The sequence below is a fragment of the Artibeus jamaicensis genome, unplaced genomic scaffold (genome assembly GCF_021234435.1).
Source record: "Artibeus jamaicensis isolate MK-2021 breed Jamaican fruit bat unplaced genomic scaffold, CSHL_Jam_final contig_252, whole genome shotgun sequence".
In the NCBI taxonomy this organism is placed as follows: domain Eukaryota; kingdom Metazoa; phylum Chordata; class Mammalia; order Chiroptera; family Phyllostomidae; genus Artibeus; species Artibeus jamaicensis.
In genome coordinates this window covers 1,081,721-1,101,172 of record NW_026521538.1, presented here as the reverse complement: position 1 = coordinate 1,101,172, position 19,452 = coordinate 1,081,721, and the positions used below count along the sequence as shown (strand labels likewise).

The following is a 19,452-nucleotide window of genomic DNA, read 5'->3' as shown; positions in this document are numbered from 1 at the left end:
TTACTGAAACACAGCAGCTTCCTACCAATTTAGATGTGAGATATGACTTTCCTTAGTGTTTGGTGTCTGTCTCCAGCCCCACACCTTCCATTTCTGGAAGGGGAGAAGTTGGTTGGAAAAAAGTACTATGGGATGGGGCTTCCTCTCACCAGGTTCTCTGAACATTGAACCCCAGCCCTGGCTGCCTTTCAGGATCACCTGGGGAGCTTGAAAAAAATCCCAAGGCCCAGGCCCTGCCCCAGACCAGTTTAACAAGAGCCTCTGGGGGCGGGACCCAGGCATCAGTATTTTTCTAAAAGGCTGCCCAGGGAATCCAAGTGCAGCCAAGGTTGAGAACCACTGTTCGGAGAATATCTGCTTTCCTCCCTCCAAATCTGATAAAGACGAATTTTTCCATCAGTTAGGCTGAGTTAGAAATGATTGAATTCTCTTTTCAGACACTGTCTACCTGACTCACCCAGCTAGCCAGCCAGCCAGCCATCCTTCCTTCATGCTGTCCATCTGACTGTCCATTCATATGTCACATCTTTTTTTTGAGTGCCTGCTCTGGCTGGGCAGGCACATTGTTGGGCTGTTCATTCTGGGACAAGACCAAGTCCCTTTCTTCAAAATGCTGAAAACTAGAAACCAACCTAGTTGGGGTCAGCTGAGTAAACAGGAAATCGCAATACCTTGTGTGAGAGATGCCCATCCAGGGGACAACGGGAGCTCCTCTGACCCACAGCGGGGTAGCTGCCCAGAGGAAATGGTCTCCAGGCTGACACTTGAAGGACTCATAGACTTTGGCTAGGTGAAGAGGTGGGCGTGGCTGTGGCAGGTGCATAATAAGAGGGAAGCAGAAATCCAAGGTGCTGAGTGCAGAATGGGAGTGGGCAAATTGTCAGGAGGCCCCGGAGCACTAGGTGGAGGCGGCCAGAGGGGCCATGTCACAGGGGCCTCATCGGTTCTGTTGGGAGTTGGAACTCATCCCAAGGGTTTTCCTCAGGGGAGTGGCCAAACCACATTAACTCCAGGTAGATCCCAGGCTCAGCTGTCCTAGAAGCATGAGATTTGAGCTTCTGAGGAAGCCTTTCTAAGAAAAGGCAGAGCCTTCGGTCTCTTGCTGGAAAGGATGACTGAGGAGGGATCTGTGCTATTAAGTGCTCATGGCACCAACCTCATCACTGACTTCGGACGCCCTCCCACAGACCTGGAAAATGCCATGTGTCCCTGGGGCATAACCGGCCTCTCTCCAGCATACTTTGTCCCCCTTGTTCTTCCCGGGTCTGAGGCCAAGGGGAAGAAGTACAGGTTTGGGGGTCAGAGAGAAGCCACCTCCTGTCGTCACCACTCCTAACAATCTCTGTGCTCTCAAGACAGGTAAGTGACTTTACCTCTTGGAGCCTTGTTTCTTCCTATGTAAAATAGGGAGATTTACGGCTCTTTATCACTGGGCTTTTGTGAGATAGAATTAAAAAATTCAAGGCCAGGAAAACATTTAGCAGTGTCCTTAGTGTGTGGTCAGCACCATAATTGGCAGGTGGTGAACACTTACTAACAACCGACTTAGCTATTTAGTTGCCTATTTGTTTATCGTGTTCTCTTCTACCCTCCATCAGAATATAATTTCCATGAGGTCAGGGCAGAGTTTGTTCAGTGTCACATCCTGCGCAACAGAAAGAGCATCTGGCATGTAGCAGGTGCTGGGTGAATATTTGTCGAATGAGTGAGTTCCTAAACAAACCCATGACCTCATTTGGTCCTTGCAACAGCCCATTTGACAGATGAAACATACTAACGCCCAAGGTCTTATCCACAGTTACACAGCGGAGAAAAGTCTGAGCTAGTCTCAGAGCCTCGGCCTTGGGCTCTCCTTCCCTCCACACATGGCACATTCCTCGGCTGGCCAGCAATTTTCATACCATCAGGATTTCCCCTGACCTTTAGCCCAAGAGGAAATGATATTGCAACTGGAAGAATACCCAGAGGGCTGGGAGCTGGCAGCGATCGCCCCGGCAGCTGCAGGGAGTGTGTGAGTGGATTCCGAGTTCGCCAGAAAGGCATTGGAATGAGCAGGATGAAGGCATGCAAAAATGTCAGCATGCGCCTGGTCCCCCACCAGTGTCAGAGTTACGGGAGGGGAAGAGGTAGTCTGCCTGTCAGGAGCTGGGACGTGGGACCGAGGGGCTGTCTCTGGGGGTTGTCTGGGGTCAGACCTCGGGGTTCCATGTTTGGGCCCCTTCCTGTCTGTGGGGCATGGAAAATACTCTCAGGCTCTGACCGGGAGAGTGTCCTGAACCCTCAGCTTTCCTGATGGGCTGGGCAACCTTGGGATAATCATTTTGTGTGATTTTCTCAGTTTGCTCCTCTGTAAAATGGATGACACTGTCTGCCACTGAGTATTCTCCTCGGGGTCAAAGGGGATGTGGGGAACCTACTTTTTAAGCTGCAAATTTCTAAACAAAGGCAAGAAGTAATTTTGCTTTCACCAGTAGGTTGTTCCATAGTTGCTGTGGTGTGGATTCCCATGTATAATAGTCCCTTGGGGACACCGGCTTTGATCTCAAGTCTGCTTCCTGGTGTCACTACCCACCCAGAGGTTCAAAGCTCAAATGCCGGGGTCCTTGGTGGCCCTTCTCAGTCGCATCAGCCCCTCTTGTTGCTCTGCCTCTGACTCCATCTCCAGCGCGGCAGGCCTCCCACATCCCCATTGCACTGTCCAGCCTGCCCCACCGCTCCCTCTGCTCTGGACCTTCACCCGGGTTCTAACTGATCACCCGGCTTTCTCTTTTGCCTGCCAGAGAGATCTTGGTAAAACATGAAAACAAACCCCTCTGTCCCTCTCCTGCTTTAGACCCTGCCGGCCTCGGCCACCATGGTCAGTGCCTCCATGGGGCAAACCTCTTCCTGGTCCATTTTCTTCCCTGTCCTGCCTTCTGCTGGGTGGCACTGACCCTCGAGTTGCCTCCCTGGAAGGGCCTTTTCTGACCACCTTCTAAGCAGCTGCTCCAGCCACACTCTGCCACATGCTGAGTTTGCTCTTTGGAGCATTTGCTGAACCTGCGATGATCTTCTTTCTTTATTTTCTTACTTACTGTTTATTGTCCATGTATTGAGGTTATACACACTTGTCTGCCATGTTCATTGCTGAGTCCCTAGTGCTGGAACTGCACCTGACTCACAGTGGGTCTAATAATAATTTGTGATTGATCATGTTCCTGGATGGGCAGGAATTGGCTCATAGATCATGGCTCTGAGCAAGCCAATGCAAGCATCACTGTCCTGGAGGAAGGCGGTATCTACAGAGTCTGATTTACAGAGTAAACAGCAATTTCTAAAAGGAGACCCACCCCAAAGAGGACAGCAGACGCCTCGTTAAGCCACGGCAGCAGTAACTGACTGCAGAACGTGTTCAGAAGCAGCATGGTGGACGTCTCTGTGTGTTCTGGGTGTGTCCTGTTGGCATCTGGGCTTTCTTACGGAGGCGGGGGTCAGGAAGCTGACTTTTGGGGATTTATCTATTTGTATATTTGACTTCAAGTGCCCTTAAGCTGATAAAGGAGAAAAATATTTTTATAATTTCTCAATTATGTGCGTGGTTATATAAAAAAAAAAAGCAGGTTCTTTTCTGCCCTTGTGTCTGGAACAGGTCCTGGCAGGTACTCAGTAAACCTTTGCTGGGCAAACCTTTACTGTCCCCTCCCCCACAAGCTGGTGCTTCTGCTCCTCCCCCAGGTGACCAGGTTGTCTCCCTCACCCCTATGCTGGTGCGGAAAAGGCCGGTGCGTCCTCACGTTTCCTCTTCCTTCCTTCAGGTGGACTTGATGAACAGCCGTTCGAAAGCTGGTCGAATGCTACAGCCACGAATGCTAGCGGCCAGGAAGCTGGAAAGGGTAATGTGAGGCTCCACCAAGGCCTTTGGGGGCTTTTTAAAAAAAATTGTGGTAAATTTTACATAACATACAATCGACCACTTTAATGTGTACAATCGAGGGGCATTACGTGCATTCATAAGGTCGTGCAGCCGTCACCATTGTCTAGATCCAGATTGCTTTCGACACCCGCCCAGGGGACTCCCTACCCACTAAGGAGTCACTTCTCATTCCCCCACCCCTGCCACCCTGGCTTTGGGAACCTCTTCTACTTTCTATCTTAGTGGACTAAGGAGGACCGAAGTCTGGGCATGAGGGAGGGTGCCCTTTTGTTGAGTGGGGTGGGCTGGCTGCCAGAGAAGGAGATAGAAGGGTGGTATTTGGTTGCTCAGAGACTGTATGGTCTTCTGTGAAACTCTGCAATCTGTACTTGACCTTTCTCTCTAGAACTTGGCTTGTGAGTTGAAACCCCTGAGGGATGAGAGGAGGGATGAGGAAGCTTGGGGAACTAGGGTCCGACAGAACAAGTAGCCATGGGGGGCAAGGAAGGAAAATAAAGCTGTGCTGCTGGCCGGGGAGGGGGTGCAGGCTGGAGAAGCCTTGGGCTGTTGGAGGAGGGGCAGGTGAGGTTGTCATTCCTGGTGAGCAAGGCCACCTATCAGCAGGTGCTCTCCTGGAAATACCACCACCTCCGGGCTGGGCGACGATGCTAAGATGCTGGAGTGCTCTCCCTGTTCTGAGATTCTAGCCCGGAGCTTATGGAAAGGTGTCTCACTTTCGGAAAAGCTTTCCTGGCTCAGAAGCTGTGCTGGAGGAGAGAGGCTGCTGGCCTTCAGTCCGGCCTGCATTCTGCATTCTGCTGGATTGTATTACAAATACAATCTTCCACATACAAAACGGATGATTTTGAAATGCCACAATCCTGTGTTTCAGGGATGACTCTGTAGGGGTGAAACAGAAATCATTATTCACCTTATTCCGTGTTTTTGCTTTAATGTTATTCTGTATTTCATACATACACATGTGTAAATGTGGTGATATAATCACATACTTTATTGTCTTTCTTTCCTCTCCCTTTAATTTGGCTACCTCCTTCACTTTTTTCTGCTATTACCCCTCTACCCTTTTCCCATTCGTATGACCTTGTATGCGCGCTTTTGTATTTTTCTCCATGCAGATATGCATTTATGTAGAGATGTACACATACATACATATAAACATATATACATATAGCTATAAGGTCTGTAATTAAAGAAAAATAGGATCCTATTTGAAGCATGGTTTTTACATATTATGTGTTTCTCACTCATCAATACCTTAGGTAAATCCCTCTAAGACACTTGTTATACCTTCAGTTTATTCTTTTGAATAGTTGCAGAATATTCCTGGTATGAGTGGACTGTAATTTATTCAACCATTTCTTTATCAATTAATATTCACTTCACTTCAGTGTTTTGCCATCATGAACAATGTTGCTGGAATGCATTTCAAAAGGTATAATCATTCATGTTTCCATAGCAACTTAAAGCCGTGCCCCTCTACCCATATCCTGCCTAACGCTAGGTAGTATCAGTACTTTCAATGATGTAAACGGTAGCTAATTGTTACTCATTTTGTATTTCTGTGACTGCTGGAGACTTGGAGCCTCTTTTCCTACCTTGGCTGGTGACTTGGGTGTGCATTTCTGTGACTCACCTTTTCCTGGTTTTTGCCCATTTTTTTGGCTGGGTTTCTGACCCCTCTGTTATCAGTTTGACTTCTTTTAGAGATGGGCCAATTCTTTCGTCCCCACGCCCCTCCCCCCACCATTTGACAAACAGGCGTTTGTTTCTCGGTGACACGGTTTGTTTCCGGGGCCGGGTGCAAGGCCCCCTTTACAACCTGCGTTTATCCGCCTTGCTTACTCAAAGGCACTTTGACTCGCGCCTTTTCGGCCTCCCCAGACAACTGGCAAACTCAGTGGCACTTCATTTTGGCCACAGAGGACAAATGTGTCATGGCGAAAATGGGGCAAAGGTGTGGGAACGAAACCAGAGGGGCTTGTCGGCATACTGCAGTGACGTGGGTGCCAAACCTATTTTTCCTTCCCTATTTAAGTGATTTGCTGTTGCACAAAAATTGCCCCCAAACTCAGCGCCTTCAAACAGTGATTTGCTGTCTTTCAAGGTCCTGCGGGTTGCCCGGGCTCAGTGGTGTGGCTCTTCGGCTGATGCTGGCTGAGGTCCCTCACTTGACTGCCTTCAGCTGGAAGCTGGGCTGAGCTGGGAGGCCCAAAAGAGCTTTAGTCGCCTCCCTGGTGCTTCCGTGTCCTCCACACGTGGTTCCTCTCTCCATGTGGGCTTTCACCACTTAGTTGTGGTGAAAAACCTGAGACTGTTTTTATAACATGGATGCTGGCTTCCCAGAGGGAGGAAGCAGGAGCCATCAGTGGACTTCCAGCCGAGACTCAGAATTCCCCGAATGCTACTTCTGTCACATCCTACTGGTCACAACAAGCCAAAGTGCAGCCCAGGTTCAAGGAGAAGAAAACAGATTCCACCCCTCATGCAAGAAGTGGCAGGAGCTCGGAGGGATGACAGGACTTGCTGGTGGCCATATTTGAAGACCATCTGTCACCTTCCTTCATTGCCTCTCACCTGCTCACCGGCAATAGACATAGTCAGGGTTTTTGATTTTTACTAGTTTAGTGGGTGTAAAATGACCCAATAAACTTGGATAGTCAGACACACTTCAGTTTGCATCCCAGCTCAGCCATTTAGTAGCTGTGACCTTGGCTGTGTAACCTAACTCCTCATAGGAGCTTTGGAGAGGATTAGAAATAATGTTTATGCAAAGGGCATAGCCGAGTGTCCATTATATAAACTATACTTCATGAATGTAGCACCTCCACTTCTCTTCGTCCACCTCCAAGAATTGTGTTTTCCAGCACTGGAAGTGTGTTGTCCACCTCTGGACTGGGATCCCACAGCTGTTCCACAGCTGCACAGAAACATAATTAAGAGGAACAGGAAGGAACAAGGCTGCTGCAGCCCATTAAAATTCTGCCTTTGGTGGGGTTGCACGCAGTACCCACCCTGCAAGTTCTGGGTTTTTAGAGGATGACGCCAGCACTCCCTCATCCAGCATGTCCCACAGCCCGACAAGCTGGCCAAGTCCATAGTCTGCAGTCCCTCAAATGACCCTGGTTTGTTTGAAGAGGACAGTGTCAAGGTTGGGCCAGTCCTCCACTCTGTATTACAGGCACAGATGAGCAGGTCTTTACGCATCCAGGGCAATCCTGAGGGAGAAGGAGACCCCGAAGGGGAGGTGAGGGCAGGCCGTTCTAGCATGTCCCCTCAGCCTTCTCACCCGCTCCTCCCTCCAGGACACCGTCTGGCCCCAGCTTGGGTGCTTCTATTTGAATTCAAGATAAGAGGAGTCGTGTGAGTCTCAGATTCCCCTTTAATCACACTCCACCCCATTGTGCCACCCCCAGCAAAAGAGACCGCCCAAGCAGGAGAAAGGATCCGAGGGAAGCCCTGGCCTGCTGTCTCTGTGGCCAGTTTATTTGCTGGCATTATGTGGCTCCCATCAGCCCTGACGGTGGGATTTGAGCTCCCAGCTCTGGGGCGGGCTGAGGGGCTCAGAGAACCGTGCACTCCAGTCCCCTGGGCAGACCGCTGGGCCTCAGGAGCCTCCCTCCTCTGGAGATGGGAGCTCCGCCCGCATTTCAGGCTGATAATGGGATTAAGGAAATGGAGAGTGGAATTCCTCTGAGAATGAAGCCGTGACTGTTTTGCTAGAGCTGGATTTCCAGAACAGTGTTCATGGTGGAGAGTGGACCTTTCGTTTTCAGTGACAGTCCCTAAGGGCTTTGTGCTGAAGCAAATGATAGTGGAATCTGGTTACACCAGAAAATAGGGAATCCCACAGGCTTGGGCGCAAAGCACCACACAGAACCAAACCCTCGAAGGTCACTTTGTCACTGTATCTGGGTGTAACTGCCGAGTCTAACTTTAGGCATTCTCTCTAGCTTGTCCCCAAATGCAGAGCTTGACAGTCCTGCAGCTCGCCCTGAGCCCTCACCATGGCTGGTGTTTGACATTCATTACCTGGTTCATTGCCACAGCCACGCTGTGCCGCAGGAAGGAAGGCTCAGGCAAGGGTGGCTCATCCCAGGCCACAGAGGAAGCGAAAGGCTGTGTTTACCCTGACTCTAAGTCCCCGTGACCCCAAGCCCCTTGCTCTTAACCTCTAGACACTGTCAGTGGTCCTCAAACTAACCTGCGCTTTCAAATCAGCTGGGGAGTTTTAAAAACTGCAGCGGCCTGGACTCCACTCTAAGCCCACTGAGTCACAATCTCAGGGCAGGGAGGGGGTGCAGACAACAGAACTTTTTTCAAGCCCTCAAGTGATTCGAATGGGCATCTGGGTTTGAGAACCACTTTCGCAGAACAATCCACAGTCTCCCCTTTCAGTGCAGGGCTGCCCGTTAATCTATCAGGACTGCCACAGCCCGGGCCAGGTGCGAATGTGCCCGTCCTCTGTGGGATGAGGGCTGTGCAGGCGGCTGGACCATCAGGGTGTTTACTTCCAGTGTGGGAGGGATCCGCTGACTTATTGAGAAGTTGCAGTTCCTTGCTCGAAAAGGACCGGTTCTGTTCATGACACGGCTGCGCCTTCAGCTGGAAATGCAACGTTGAAGAGTTACGACCGCCCTGCTCTTTCAGAGGGGACAGGGTCCACTCCCAGGGTCAGAGAATTTCAATGGACTTTATCCCCCAGCCAACCCACCCCCAGCGTGTTAAATCCTTTCAGCAGCCCCTGAGCTCCTTTTCAAATGCAGGACTCTCGGCCATAATAAATAATTACATCCTTCTATTTGGACTCGGATTCCAGATAGTAGTAATCCAAGAAAATCCAATAATGACAGTTGCATTAAGATCCTTCTTCCAGGCTAAGCGGAACATCTGTTTAGACATATTTTTAATCGGCAAATGCTTCCTGTGTTGAGTCCTTGGCAAATTAAATTTCTCACTGGACCGAGGGGGAAGCTGTCATTCAATAACCCATCTCTGGAAATTACACCCCAGGATCCTTCCAGGTGCACTTAAGATTTTCCCATGCTGAGTCTGCTGCATGCTGGCCCTGACAGTACCGGGTCACATGTATGAATAACACTTCTCGTCTGAGAGACATGGTATGTCTTAGTGTTAGTGCCTCCAAGAGAGAAGTTTTTTTTGTTGTTGTTGTTCATTCTCCAAAGGAGAGTTGGAGGCAGAGGAAAATTAAGAGACTTGTTGAAAACCATATGGGAAATGAATAACAAACTTGCACTTGCTACATCACTGCCTGTGATTACTTAAGACATGATGATTCTCAGGATTTAAACATTAAGGGTTTCAGGGTTGCCAATATTTTGAGGAGGTTTCCACCACAGAATTGTTTGGACTGTCGGGCTGTTTATTTTTAGCATAGCTCATCCATTCTTGAATTCATTCATTCAAAATTCAAGAGCCCTGAATGCTTACCACCGAGGAGGCCGTGCACTGTGTGTGAACAGTATGAGCCAGCCAGTGGCAGTTCCTGACCCCACGGAGCTTTCAGTCTGCGGGGGCAATGCCTATTTGAAATGTGGGTGCAGTTTGTGGTCTAGGATGGGGGTAGCGAATGAGAAGGTATGTAGAAGCCAAGCAGGTACTGCCCGTGGGCGCAGCTGGCTGGACGGGGCGATGCGAGGTGGGAGGGCGGTTCCGGCAACCGGGGAACTCTGTGCCCTGACCGTAGGGGGCAGCTGCTGCCTAACTCCACTGGGGTGTAAATGACCGAAGGCGGGGTCATCGTTGCCAGATCAGTCCATTTTTAAAGAAAAAACGAGACAATCTACATCCTTGGGTGAAACCTTTTGATTTAAAAAAGTTGGCTTCTAAAGTGAGATTTAAAAAAAAATACACCATGTGGGCCAAAAGTGTCCAGGCCAAACAAAACACATCTGTGGGTTGGGTTGATCCCAAGAGTTGCAAGTGTATGACTTCTGATCTAGAAATTCTAGCAGTAAAACAATTATTTTCAGGTTTAAAATGCATTCCACGCCAACTTTCCGGTTCTGGCAACATGACCAGTTGAACAAGTAGCCCTTATATAAACATAGAACTGCTGGAAAATATATACATAACCTTTTCTTCACCTGAAATTAAAAACACAGAGTTAAGCTCAAAGGAGGGACAGGGTGATGGCTGTGACTGGAAGAGAAGAGGGACATGAACACGTGGAAAGAAACTTCGAGTCGTGGGGAGACTGTGGAGGGCGTCAAAACTGAAGAGTGGCGAGAAACCTTGCTACCTTTCCCAGGCTCCAAGTGGGGAGAAATGGCTCCTATGAGAAATGGAACCCCAAAGTCTAAACTTAGAAATTCACACAGAAGTGATCTAAGACCTGTAGCATTCCAAGAACACTGAAACAGTGAACGGGGTCACTGTCATGACTAAGGGCATATAGGACTCCTGCAAAAAGGAATAAGCTCCCCTAAAGATAGACTTTAAATAGAAACAGAAACACAAAGAGTAAATCCATGAAGGAGAATCAGCAAACAATAAATTGGAGAATTAATACCCCAAGATATAGAAATAATAGAAGAACGTGAAGGAGATTAAATAAGTATACATAAAATAACTGAAGAGCCAGTGGAAGAATTTGAACTATAGTTAGGGAGAAAAACAAAACAAAAAAACAAAACAAAAGAATAGGCAGATTTAGAAGCCATAGATAGGGCTTCTAGAAATGGCAACTATATTTATTGAAACTGGAATGAGATAAATGTTAATATCGAACAAAAAGAGAACCAGTGAAGTAGAAAGTAGGCCCAAGGAGAACATACAGATTTTATCACTGAGATAAGGGGACAGAAAATGTGAGGGACAGGGAAAGTAAAGCAATGTGGAGAATAAAATGAGACTGTTAATGTGTATGCAATAGGAATTCTAGAAAGTGCGAGAATTCCCACAGAGATACTGGGAAAGGGGACCCAATGATCAAACATGAAAGGAATTAGCATTTTACCAAATTAAAGGAACATGTAAAATTTGAAGACTTGTACTGAGTCTCAAGTAGAAAAGTCAAACAAATCCATATATAGACAATTACAATGGTGCCGAGGAACACCAAAGACAAGGAGCAAAAGAAGGAAGTCAGAACAAAAGATAAGGCAGGTAATGGGTAAGGGAATGACCATTAAACAAAAGACATTTCCCACAGGCAACCATAAGGACCGTAAGACACTGGGATGCTATCTTTGAAGTGCTGAGGGAAAAATATTGTTCAACTGAGACTCCTGTATATTCCCAACTAAACTTTGTTTCCAGAGCGAGGATAAAATAAGCTGAGACAAGATAAAGAGTGAGGATGAAATAAACTTAGAGAGTTTATTATTATCATGAAAGAATAATCAAAGATGAGTTTCCAGGGAGATTTGGGATGCAAGATGTAGCAGTGAGGAAAGGAAAGAGTGGATATGAAGGAAGGTAAATATATATCTGTATTGCAAACCAAAATGTTATCAATAATAATGACTAATTTGGGGTCTTCAAAGCAAGTAAACAGTAACATGAAAAATTTGAGGGTCTGTTAAAATTAAAATATTTTTAACATCCTTGTATATTCAAAGTGAAAATAGAGATTCTAATTTCTTCAGGTCTATCATCCAGTTCACTAATTCATTATACTCTGTTAGGTCAAGTGCGAATGTTAAAAATTAAAGGCAATACTAAAGACTAGAAAGGAGATCGTGGAAATGAAAACTATAGAAAAATACCTCAATTCTGCAGAAAGCAACAAAGAAAGAAAAAAAGCAAATACAAAGAAAAAGGAAGGAAATAAGTCCCATATATCACTTATTAAATAAGAGTAATTCACCTCTTAAAAGAGAAATTCTCAAGTTGAACAACTAGAAAAACTAACTATTTGCCATTGTATCAGACACACTTAAACCCTAATTACACTTACAAGCAACAATCCTCAACAAAATTAAAACCAGCAATATAAAAAAATTGTACAGCATTAACAGAATTTATTCCAGGTATGTAAGGCTGGTTGGTTTAGTATTTGAAAGTCAACTGAAACTACCATAACAAGCTAAAAGAAAAATCCCATGAGTACATCAGTTGATTCAGAAAAAGCATTTTATAAAATCTAACATATATTTACAATAAAAATTCAGCAAGTTAGGAGAGAGGAATCAAAATCTTAACGTGATAATCAGCATCTATCAAAAATACCGATAGCTTACTTCATACTCAGTGGTAATGGACTGAGTGCCTTAAGATCAGGAATAAGGCAAGGATATCAGCTCTCATGTGCTTTTATTCACCACAGTTATGGAAGACACTGCAGCGAGGCAAGAACAAGAAATTAAAGGCGTAAAAATGGGAAAGGAAGAAATAAAACTGTTCTTATTTCAAAATGGCAAGTTCATCTTTGTAGAAGATTAGAAGAAATCTACAACAAACTAATGAACAAACACGAAACTCCTAGAATAAGTGAATTTAGCAAGATGGCAGAGTATAAGACCAAAACACAAGAATTGCTTATAGTTCTATACAGCAGCACTGAACATGCAGAAACCAAAATTAAAATAGACATATGAAAAGATGTTCGGTGTTACTAATCATCAGAGAAATGCAAATTAAAGCCACAATGAGGTACCATCTTATACCTGTCAGAATGGCTGTCATTGATAAATCAACAAACAACAAGTGCTGGTGAGGATGTGGGGACCTGGAACCCTATTGCACTGTTTGTGGGAATGTGGACTGGTGTAGCCACTGTGGGAAGCAGTATGGAAGCACCTCAAAAATGGATCTGCCTTTCAACCCAGCTATCCTGCTTCTGGGAATATATCTGAAGGAACCCAAAACACTAATTATAAAGAACCTAAGACCCTTATGTTCATTGCAGCATTATTTACAATCACCAAGCTATGGGAGCAGCCCAAGTGTCCATCAATAGATGAGTGGATAAAACAACTATGGGACATTTACACAATGGAATACTACTTGGCTGTAAAAAAAAAAAAGAAGACAATTTTACCCTTTGCAACAGTAGGGATGGACCTGGAAAACATGCTAAGTGAAATAAGCCAGTCAGAGAAAGACAAATACCATCTGATTTTAGTCATGTGGAATCTAATGAACAAACTGAACTAACAAGGAAAATGGGACACAACTCACAGATGGAGAGCAGGATGACAGCGGGTTGGGGGAGTGACTGAACAAAAAGGAAAAAGGGTTCATGGACATGGACAGCAGTGTGGTGATTGCTAGGGGGAGGGGATATAAGGAGGCTAAATGGTAATGGAAAAAAATACAATAAAGAGTAAATTTTAAAAGCATACCATCTATAATAAAAGAAAATGAAACAGATGTGCACTGAAGAAGCATGTAAATATTTATATACAGTCATGTTCCCCCCAACAGTGTTTTGGTCAACAGTGGTCCACACATATGTGTAGCCTAGGTATGCGGTAGGCTGTACCATGTAGGTTTGTTTACGTGTACTCTGTCATGTTCACAAGCTGATGAAATCACCTAACAGAGCTTTTCCCAGAATGCATCCCCTCCATAAAGTGATGCCTGATTGCAGTGAGTGTTACACAGTGCTGGCGAAAGAGGTCAAGAGAGACCTGCGTGAGTGGAGAGACACTGTGTCCATGATTGGGAGACTCAATATATATTGAAGATGCTGGTTCCTTCCAAATTGATCTATAGGTTCAATGTAATTCCTATCAAAATCCCAGCATTGTTGGCATAGGGAAACTTGTTCTGAATTTTATATGGAAACATAGCGAAAATAATCATGGACAAGAAGTCTGAAGTAAGAGTAATCACTCCACCTGTTTGTTATATATGTTATTCTATAATTGCAGTAATTAGGACGGTGTCATATTAGCAGAGGGATAAATGCATAGATCAGTGGAACAGAATAGAGGACCCATAAATAAACATAACTACTATATGTCCCAGTAATTCCACTCTTGGATATTTATCTCAGAGAAATAAAAGCTTTTCTTCACACAAACTTTTCTGCATGAATGTTCATAACAGCTTTATTTGTAATAGCAGGAAACCACCCAGAAGTCCCTAAACGGGTGAATCATTAAACAAACTGTAGCGCATACATCTTGGGAAGTGCTCCTCAGCAATGAACAGACACTATTGGTAACACGCAGCAACATGGATGAGTCTCTAGGGAACTGCACTGAGTGAGAAAAGCCAGTTCCCGAAGGTTATACAAGGCAGGATTCCATTTTTATAATAGGCTTCCAGTGGAGACCGGATTTAGTGGTTGGGAGTTTAGGGGTGGGGTGGGGGAGATGGAAAAGGAGGTGGATGTGTTTATGGCAATGTAAAAGATCCTTATGGGGATGGAACTGTTCAGTATCTAGAAAACGGTGGTTGGTACACAGACCTATATGTGTGATAAAACTGTATTGTACCATGCACACACACACACACACACACACACACGAGAATCTGTAATACTGGGGGAACCTGAATGAGGCCAGTTGATTGTATTAATGCCCATGACTCGGTCATGATATTGTACTACAGCTTTATAAAATGTTACTATCAGGGAGCACTGAGTAAAGTGTGCACAAAATATCTCTGTATTTCTCACAACAGCATGTGAATCTACAATGATCTCAATGTGAATTTCGATTTACAAAACTATTTCGTATACAGTAAAAAAAATTGAACTTCAACCTTATGACCATTATAAAGCTTGTTTTATTGTTTGTTGTGGGAAATGTAATTAACTCAAAGAATAATACCCATTGGATGACTCAAAAAATAATTACACAAAAAGATTGAAAAGAAATGGATGCAATAAAGCTATAGGAGGCAAACACTAATCAAAATAAAACTGGCGCAGCAATATTAATATCAGCCAAAATAACCTTTATTACAGATGAGCATCACTACAGATAAAGAAAGTTATTAATGATTAAAAATTCACCTGGAACATGTAATAATCTTTAACTAGTATTACTTAACCAATATAGCCTTGAATGGTATAAAGCAAAAATTAAGAATAGAGGTGAAAATGACAATTCACAAATCTTAGTTCTCAAGGTTGTTTAAAGCACTTTTTCTTGGTCACTGATACAACAAGGAGCCAAAAATATTTCTAGATAGAATATTTGAACAACATGTGTAGCACAATTCAACCATCAAATCATGGAAGTTGATATATATTATTTCAAGGACACATGGAACACTTATAAAAACCAATCATGTATGGGGCTACAAGGAAGGCTCAAAATACAGTACCAAAGAATTGGTCCCTTGGAGCACGGGTGAGCCAGAATCTATGGCCAGAAGGCCAAATCCAGCCAGCCGTCTGTTTTTGCCAATAAAGCGTTATTGGCACACAGCTGTACCCATTCATTTACATGTTGTCTGTGGCTGTTTTCATGCTATAATAGGAGAGTCGGTAGCTGCAACAGAGAATATATTAAACACAAAACTTAAAATATTTAGCCCTGACCAGTACAGCTCATTGGCTGGGCATCATCCCACAAAGTGAAAAGTGACTGGTTCTATTCCCGGTCAGCGCACATGCCTGGGTTGTGGGCCCAGTTCCCCCAGTCAGGGGCATGTGTGAGAGGCAACCGATCGGTGTTTCTCTCACACACTGATGTTTCCTTCCTTTTCTTTCTCCCTCCCTTCCCCTCTAAGAATAAATAAATAAAAATGTCTTCTAAAAAAACTTAAAATATTGGCTATCTGCCCTTTTACAGAAAAGGTTTGCTGGCCCGTGCCTAGAGAATAGGTCCATGGAACACAAAGCGACGTCAGACATCAGTAACTCACAGGGAGGCAAGTGCTTAGAAATCAGAAATCACACTTCCAAACAATTCAAGGACCAAAGAAGAACGTCTAAGCTGAACTTACAAAACATATCAATATCTGACATTAAAATGTACAGGTCAAAGGATGGTATGAAGATAAAGAAGAACTCAAGAAATTTTAGCCTTATAATGTTAATGTTGGAACACAAGAGAGATTGAAAATTAATGTACCATACTCAAGAAGCTAGAAAAGGGTGGCCTATTGATTTGTTACATGGGTCCCGAGACAATTGCGTGGGAGATGAACTAGTGTTTCCAACAAATGACTCAAGGACAACTGGATATCCACATGCAAAAGAGTGAAATTGGATCCTTACCTCACACTATACACAGAAATTAACTCAGAATGATCAAAGACTTAAATATAAGAGCTAAAACTATAGAACTATAGAAGAAAACCTAGATATAAATCTTTGCAAGGTGGGATTAGGCTATAATTTCTTAAATCTGAAAGAAAAAATACAAGTAACAAAAAATAAATTGGCTTAAAAAAAGTTTGCACTTCAAAGAACACTATCCTAAACATGAAAGAACAGCCCACAAAATAGGAGAAAATATTTGTAAGTCATATGTCTGATAAGTGTCTGGTAATATATGAAGAGTAATTATAACACAACAATAAAAATAAATAACTCAGGAAATGGACAAAGGATTTGAATAGACATTTCTTCAGAGATGTACAAATGACTGATAAGCACATGAAGAGATGCGCAGCATCACAGTCTTTAGGGAAATGCACATCAAAACCACCATGACATGCCCCTTCATCCCCATTAGGATGGCTATAACCCAAAAGGTTGGCAATAACAAGGGTTGATGAGGGTGTGGAGACTGTAGAACTCTGCTGCCTAGCCGGTGGGAATGTACAATGGTACAGTTACTTTGGAAAATAGTCTGGAAGTTTTTCAAAAGGTTAGACATAGAGTAACTGCATGACCCAACAATTCCACTTTCACTGTATATCCAGGAGAGCCAAAAACATGTGTCCACACAAAACTGTGTACATTAATGTTCATGACAGCCTTATTCATGACAGCCAAAATGTGGAAACACGCCAGTTATCTACCAGCTGAGGAATGAGTAGACGAATGTGGTATGTCCATACAATGGAATATTATTCAGCCATAAAATATAATGGAGCACTGGTATGTGCAACAAGATGAGAAATGAAAGAAGACAGACACAAAAGGCCGCATGCTGCATGATTCCTCTGATATGAAATACCCAGAATAGGCAACTCTATAGAGACCTAGCGTCCTGGTCACAAAGGACCAGGGTGGGGTTGGGGAGAAATGGGGGGCAAATGCTAATAGGTACAGGGTTTTTTTTGAGGTAAAGAAAAGGTGGAATTCTGTAGTGGTGGTGGTTATACAACTTTGTGAATGGACTGAAAACTACTAAATTGTACACTTAAAAAGGCTGACTATTTTGGTATATAAATCATATCTCAATTTTTTTGAAAAAGGAGAAAAGAAGCTAGAAAGTAAACATCAGAATAAAACAAATCAAAGGAGGAAGTAATAAAATTAATGAAATAAAGAAAAACAAAAAGAATTGACAAAACCAAAAGTTGATTTTTAGGAGAAAAATATAAAAACTAGAGAAAAATGCTTCCAGTGAGAATAATGAGAGATTCTAAGCAACTAGACTGAAAACCAAACCTTGCCTTGTCTGAATGATGAATAAAATGAATGTGGATCAGTTATTTTCTTGTCACAGGTTGAGGCGGCTCCGCTCCGCACCCCCACCCCGTCTCTCTCTGCCGTTCCTAGGGGCCATGCCGCAGGCCCACAGCCTCCACCAGAGCCTCCACTTCTTCCCCACATTCTTCTCTAAAGGCTCGGGATGTGCTGAGGGACTGGGAAGAGCTGGGAGGTTTTATGAGGCTCTGCTTTTTCTAGGGGTTTATCTTCCAGTGTTTCTTTTCCCAGCATCATAGACTAGTTCACTTTATTTGTTGAACTGGTCAAATTATTTTCAAAATTTGCAACATTGATGGAATTTGGTCAAGACAGAGGGGATTGACTCAGTTTGTTTCCTAAGATGCTGGGCGCACACCCCTAAATTGACTCCAACCCAAAGGGCTGGGAGTTGTCTGTGCCCACTTAACTCTGTGGTCCACAGGCCGTCCTTGAACCCCATGGAGGGTTCTTATTCAAGGCCTCCAGCAAGCCAGACCCACTCTCCTCATAGGCCTGGTACACTTATCCCACTTACTCTTGCCCTGTCTAGAAAATTACTGTCCAGGGGTTCAAAACCCTGACTGGACCAAATGCCCCTTTCAGAACACGTATTGGGTGGGTCCATAGGTGCCACAATACACAGGAGGAACTGAAGGTGAAACAAGTGGCAGTGTGACTCTCTTACAGATGGCAAGGAGAATGTCATGCTTCCACAGAACCCTGGGACCTCGAATGCCAGAGCTGAGACCTTCTCTCCCCGGGTCCGAAGAGCCACCACCTCAAGGACAGAGAGGATATGGCCCGGAGGGGTCATCCCCTACGTCATTGGAGGGAACTTCACTGGTCAGTAGTCCCAGATGAGGTCTGCTTTGGGGCTTGGTGTTTCATCTCCCTGGGTGGCCATGAGTCCTCCCAGGAAGAGCTCAGGAGGGACTGAGCGGATGTGGGGTCACAGCAGTCCTACCCGCTACCACTACCTCACGCACAGAGGGCCTCATAGGCATGGGGATCCCACAGTCCCTGTTGTGGTTACATCCACAAAGGTGGTCACCTTGTCCCTGAGGCAGAAAGAGTGTGATAAGCTGCACAGGGTCGCTTACCTGGCCTTTGCCTGGATTAGCCCCCTGGCCCACCCCCAGCCCCAGGAATACTGTCCCCAGAGTGGGCCAGTGCCTGTGGTCAGACCACCTGGGTCCAATCTGGCTGCAGCACTTATTAGCCCTACACCCTTGGGCAAGTTACTACTTAATTAACTTCTAGGAGCCTCTGTTCCCTCTGCTCTAAATGAGATAATATTTTTTTATTCTATAGGGTTGTTCTGAACATTAAAAGTTCATTTAGATAAAGCACTTAGAATAGTGCCTAGCACATAGTAAGTAGTAATTATTTGCTATTGGTATTATTATCTTTGAAATATGTAAACCATTCGGTGGCTTCCCATCAGCACCGATGAAGTCGGAACTTCCAACCATGAGCTCTAAAGCCCCCCTCCAGGCAGCCCTTGCCCCCACGCCCACCCCACCCACTCTCCTCTCTCCTTGGTTGCTGTGCACGGGTCTCGCCAAACGTCTCTCTTTCCTGAAACATGCCCACCTCATTGCCACCTGAGCACACTTGCACTTGTCCTTTGGTCTGCCTAGAGTGTTATTTTCCCAGATCTCCTCTTGCCTGGCTTATTCTGGTCATTGGAATCTCAGACCAAATGACACGTTCACAGAAAAGCCATTGACTCGCTGGTACCCCAACCAGCTACTCTCTCCCAGCACCCTGCTTTACAGTCTTCGTAACAGGTGGTATCTTACCCATGTTCTTTCAGACCTGCTGGGCTTTTATATACACTTCATCAAAGTGAACTAATTTTCTATAGAGAACTTTGATTACACAGAAATTTTTGTTATTCTGCAATTAGTAGGGCTGTTATTTCAGTAAGTGATTCAACTATAAACAATTTGAACCAAAAGTGTAAGATGTCCACACACAAAAAAAGAACAGCTAAGCTCCTCTTTATTCTATGTGAATGTTTTTAGGGGCAGCA

The 19,452-nt window shown here is 44.7% G+C and overlaps 1 protein-coding gene across 1 annotated transcript in view; it reads left to right on the top strand.

Annotated features, from left to right (window-relative positions):
* Nucleotides 1–19,452, top strand: part of TLL2 (tolloid like 2) — a 123,695-nt gene that overhangs the window by 52,980 nt on the left and 51,263 nt on the right. The window contains exons 3-4 of the mRNA XM_037138915.2: nt 3,795–3,872; nt 18,105–18,260. Coding sequence (XP_036994810.2) covers nt 3,795–3,872; nt 18,105–18,260 — 234 coding nt within the window. The remainder of the gene's footprint in view (nt 1–3,794; nt 3,873–18,104; nt 18,261–19,452) is intronic.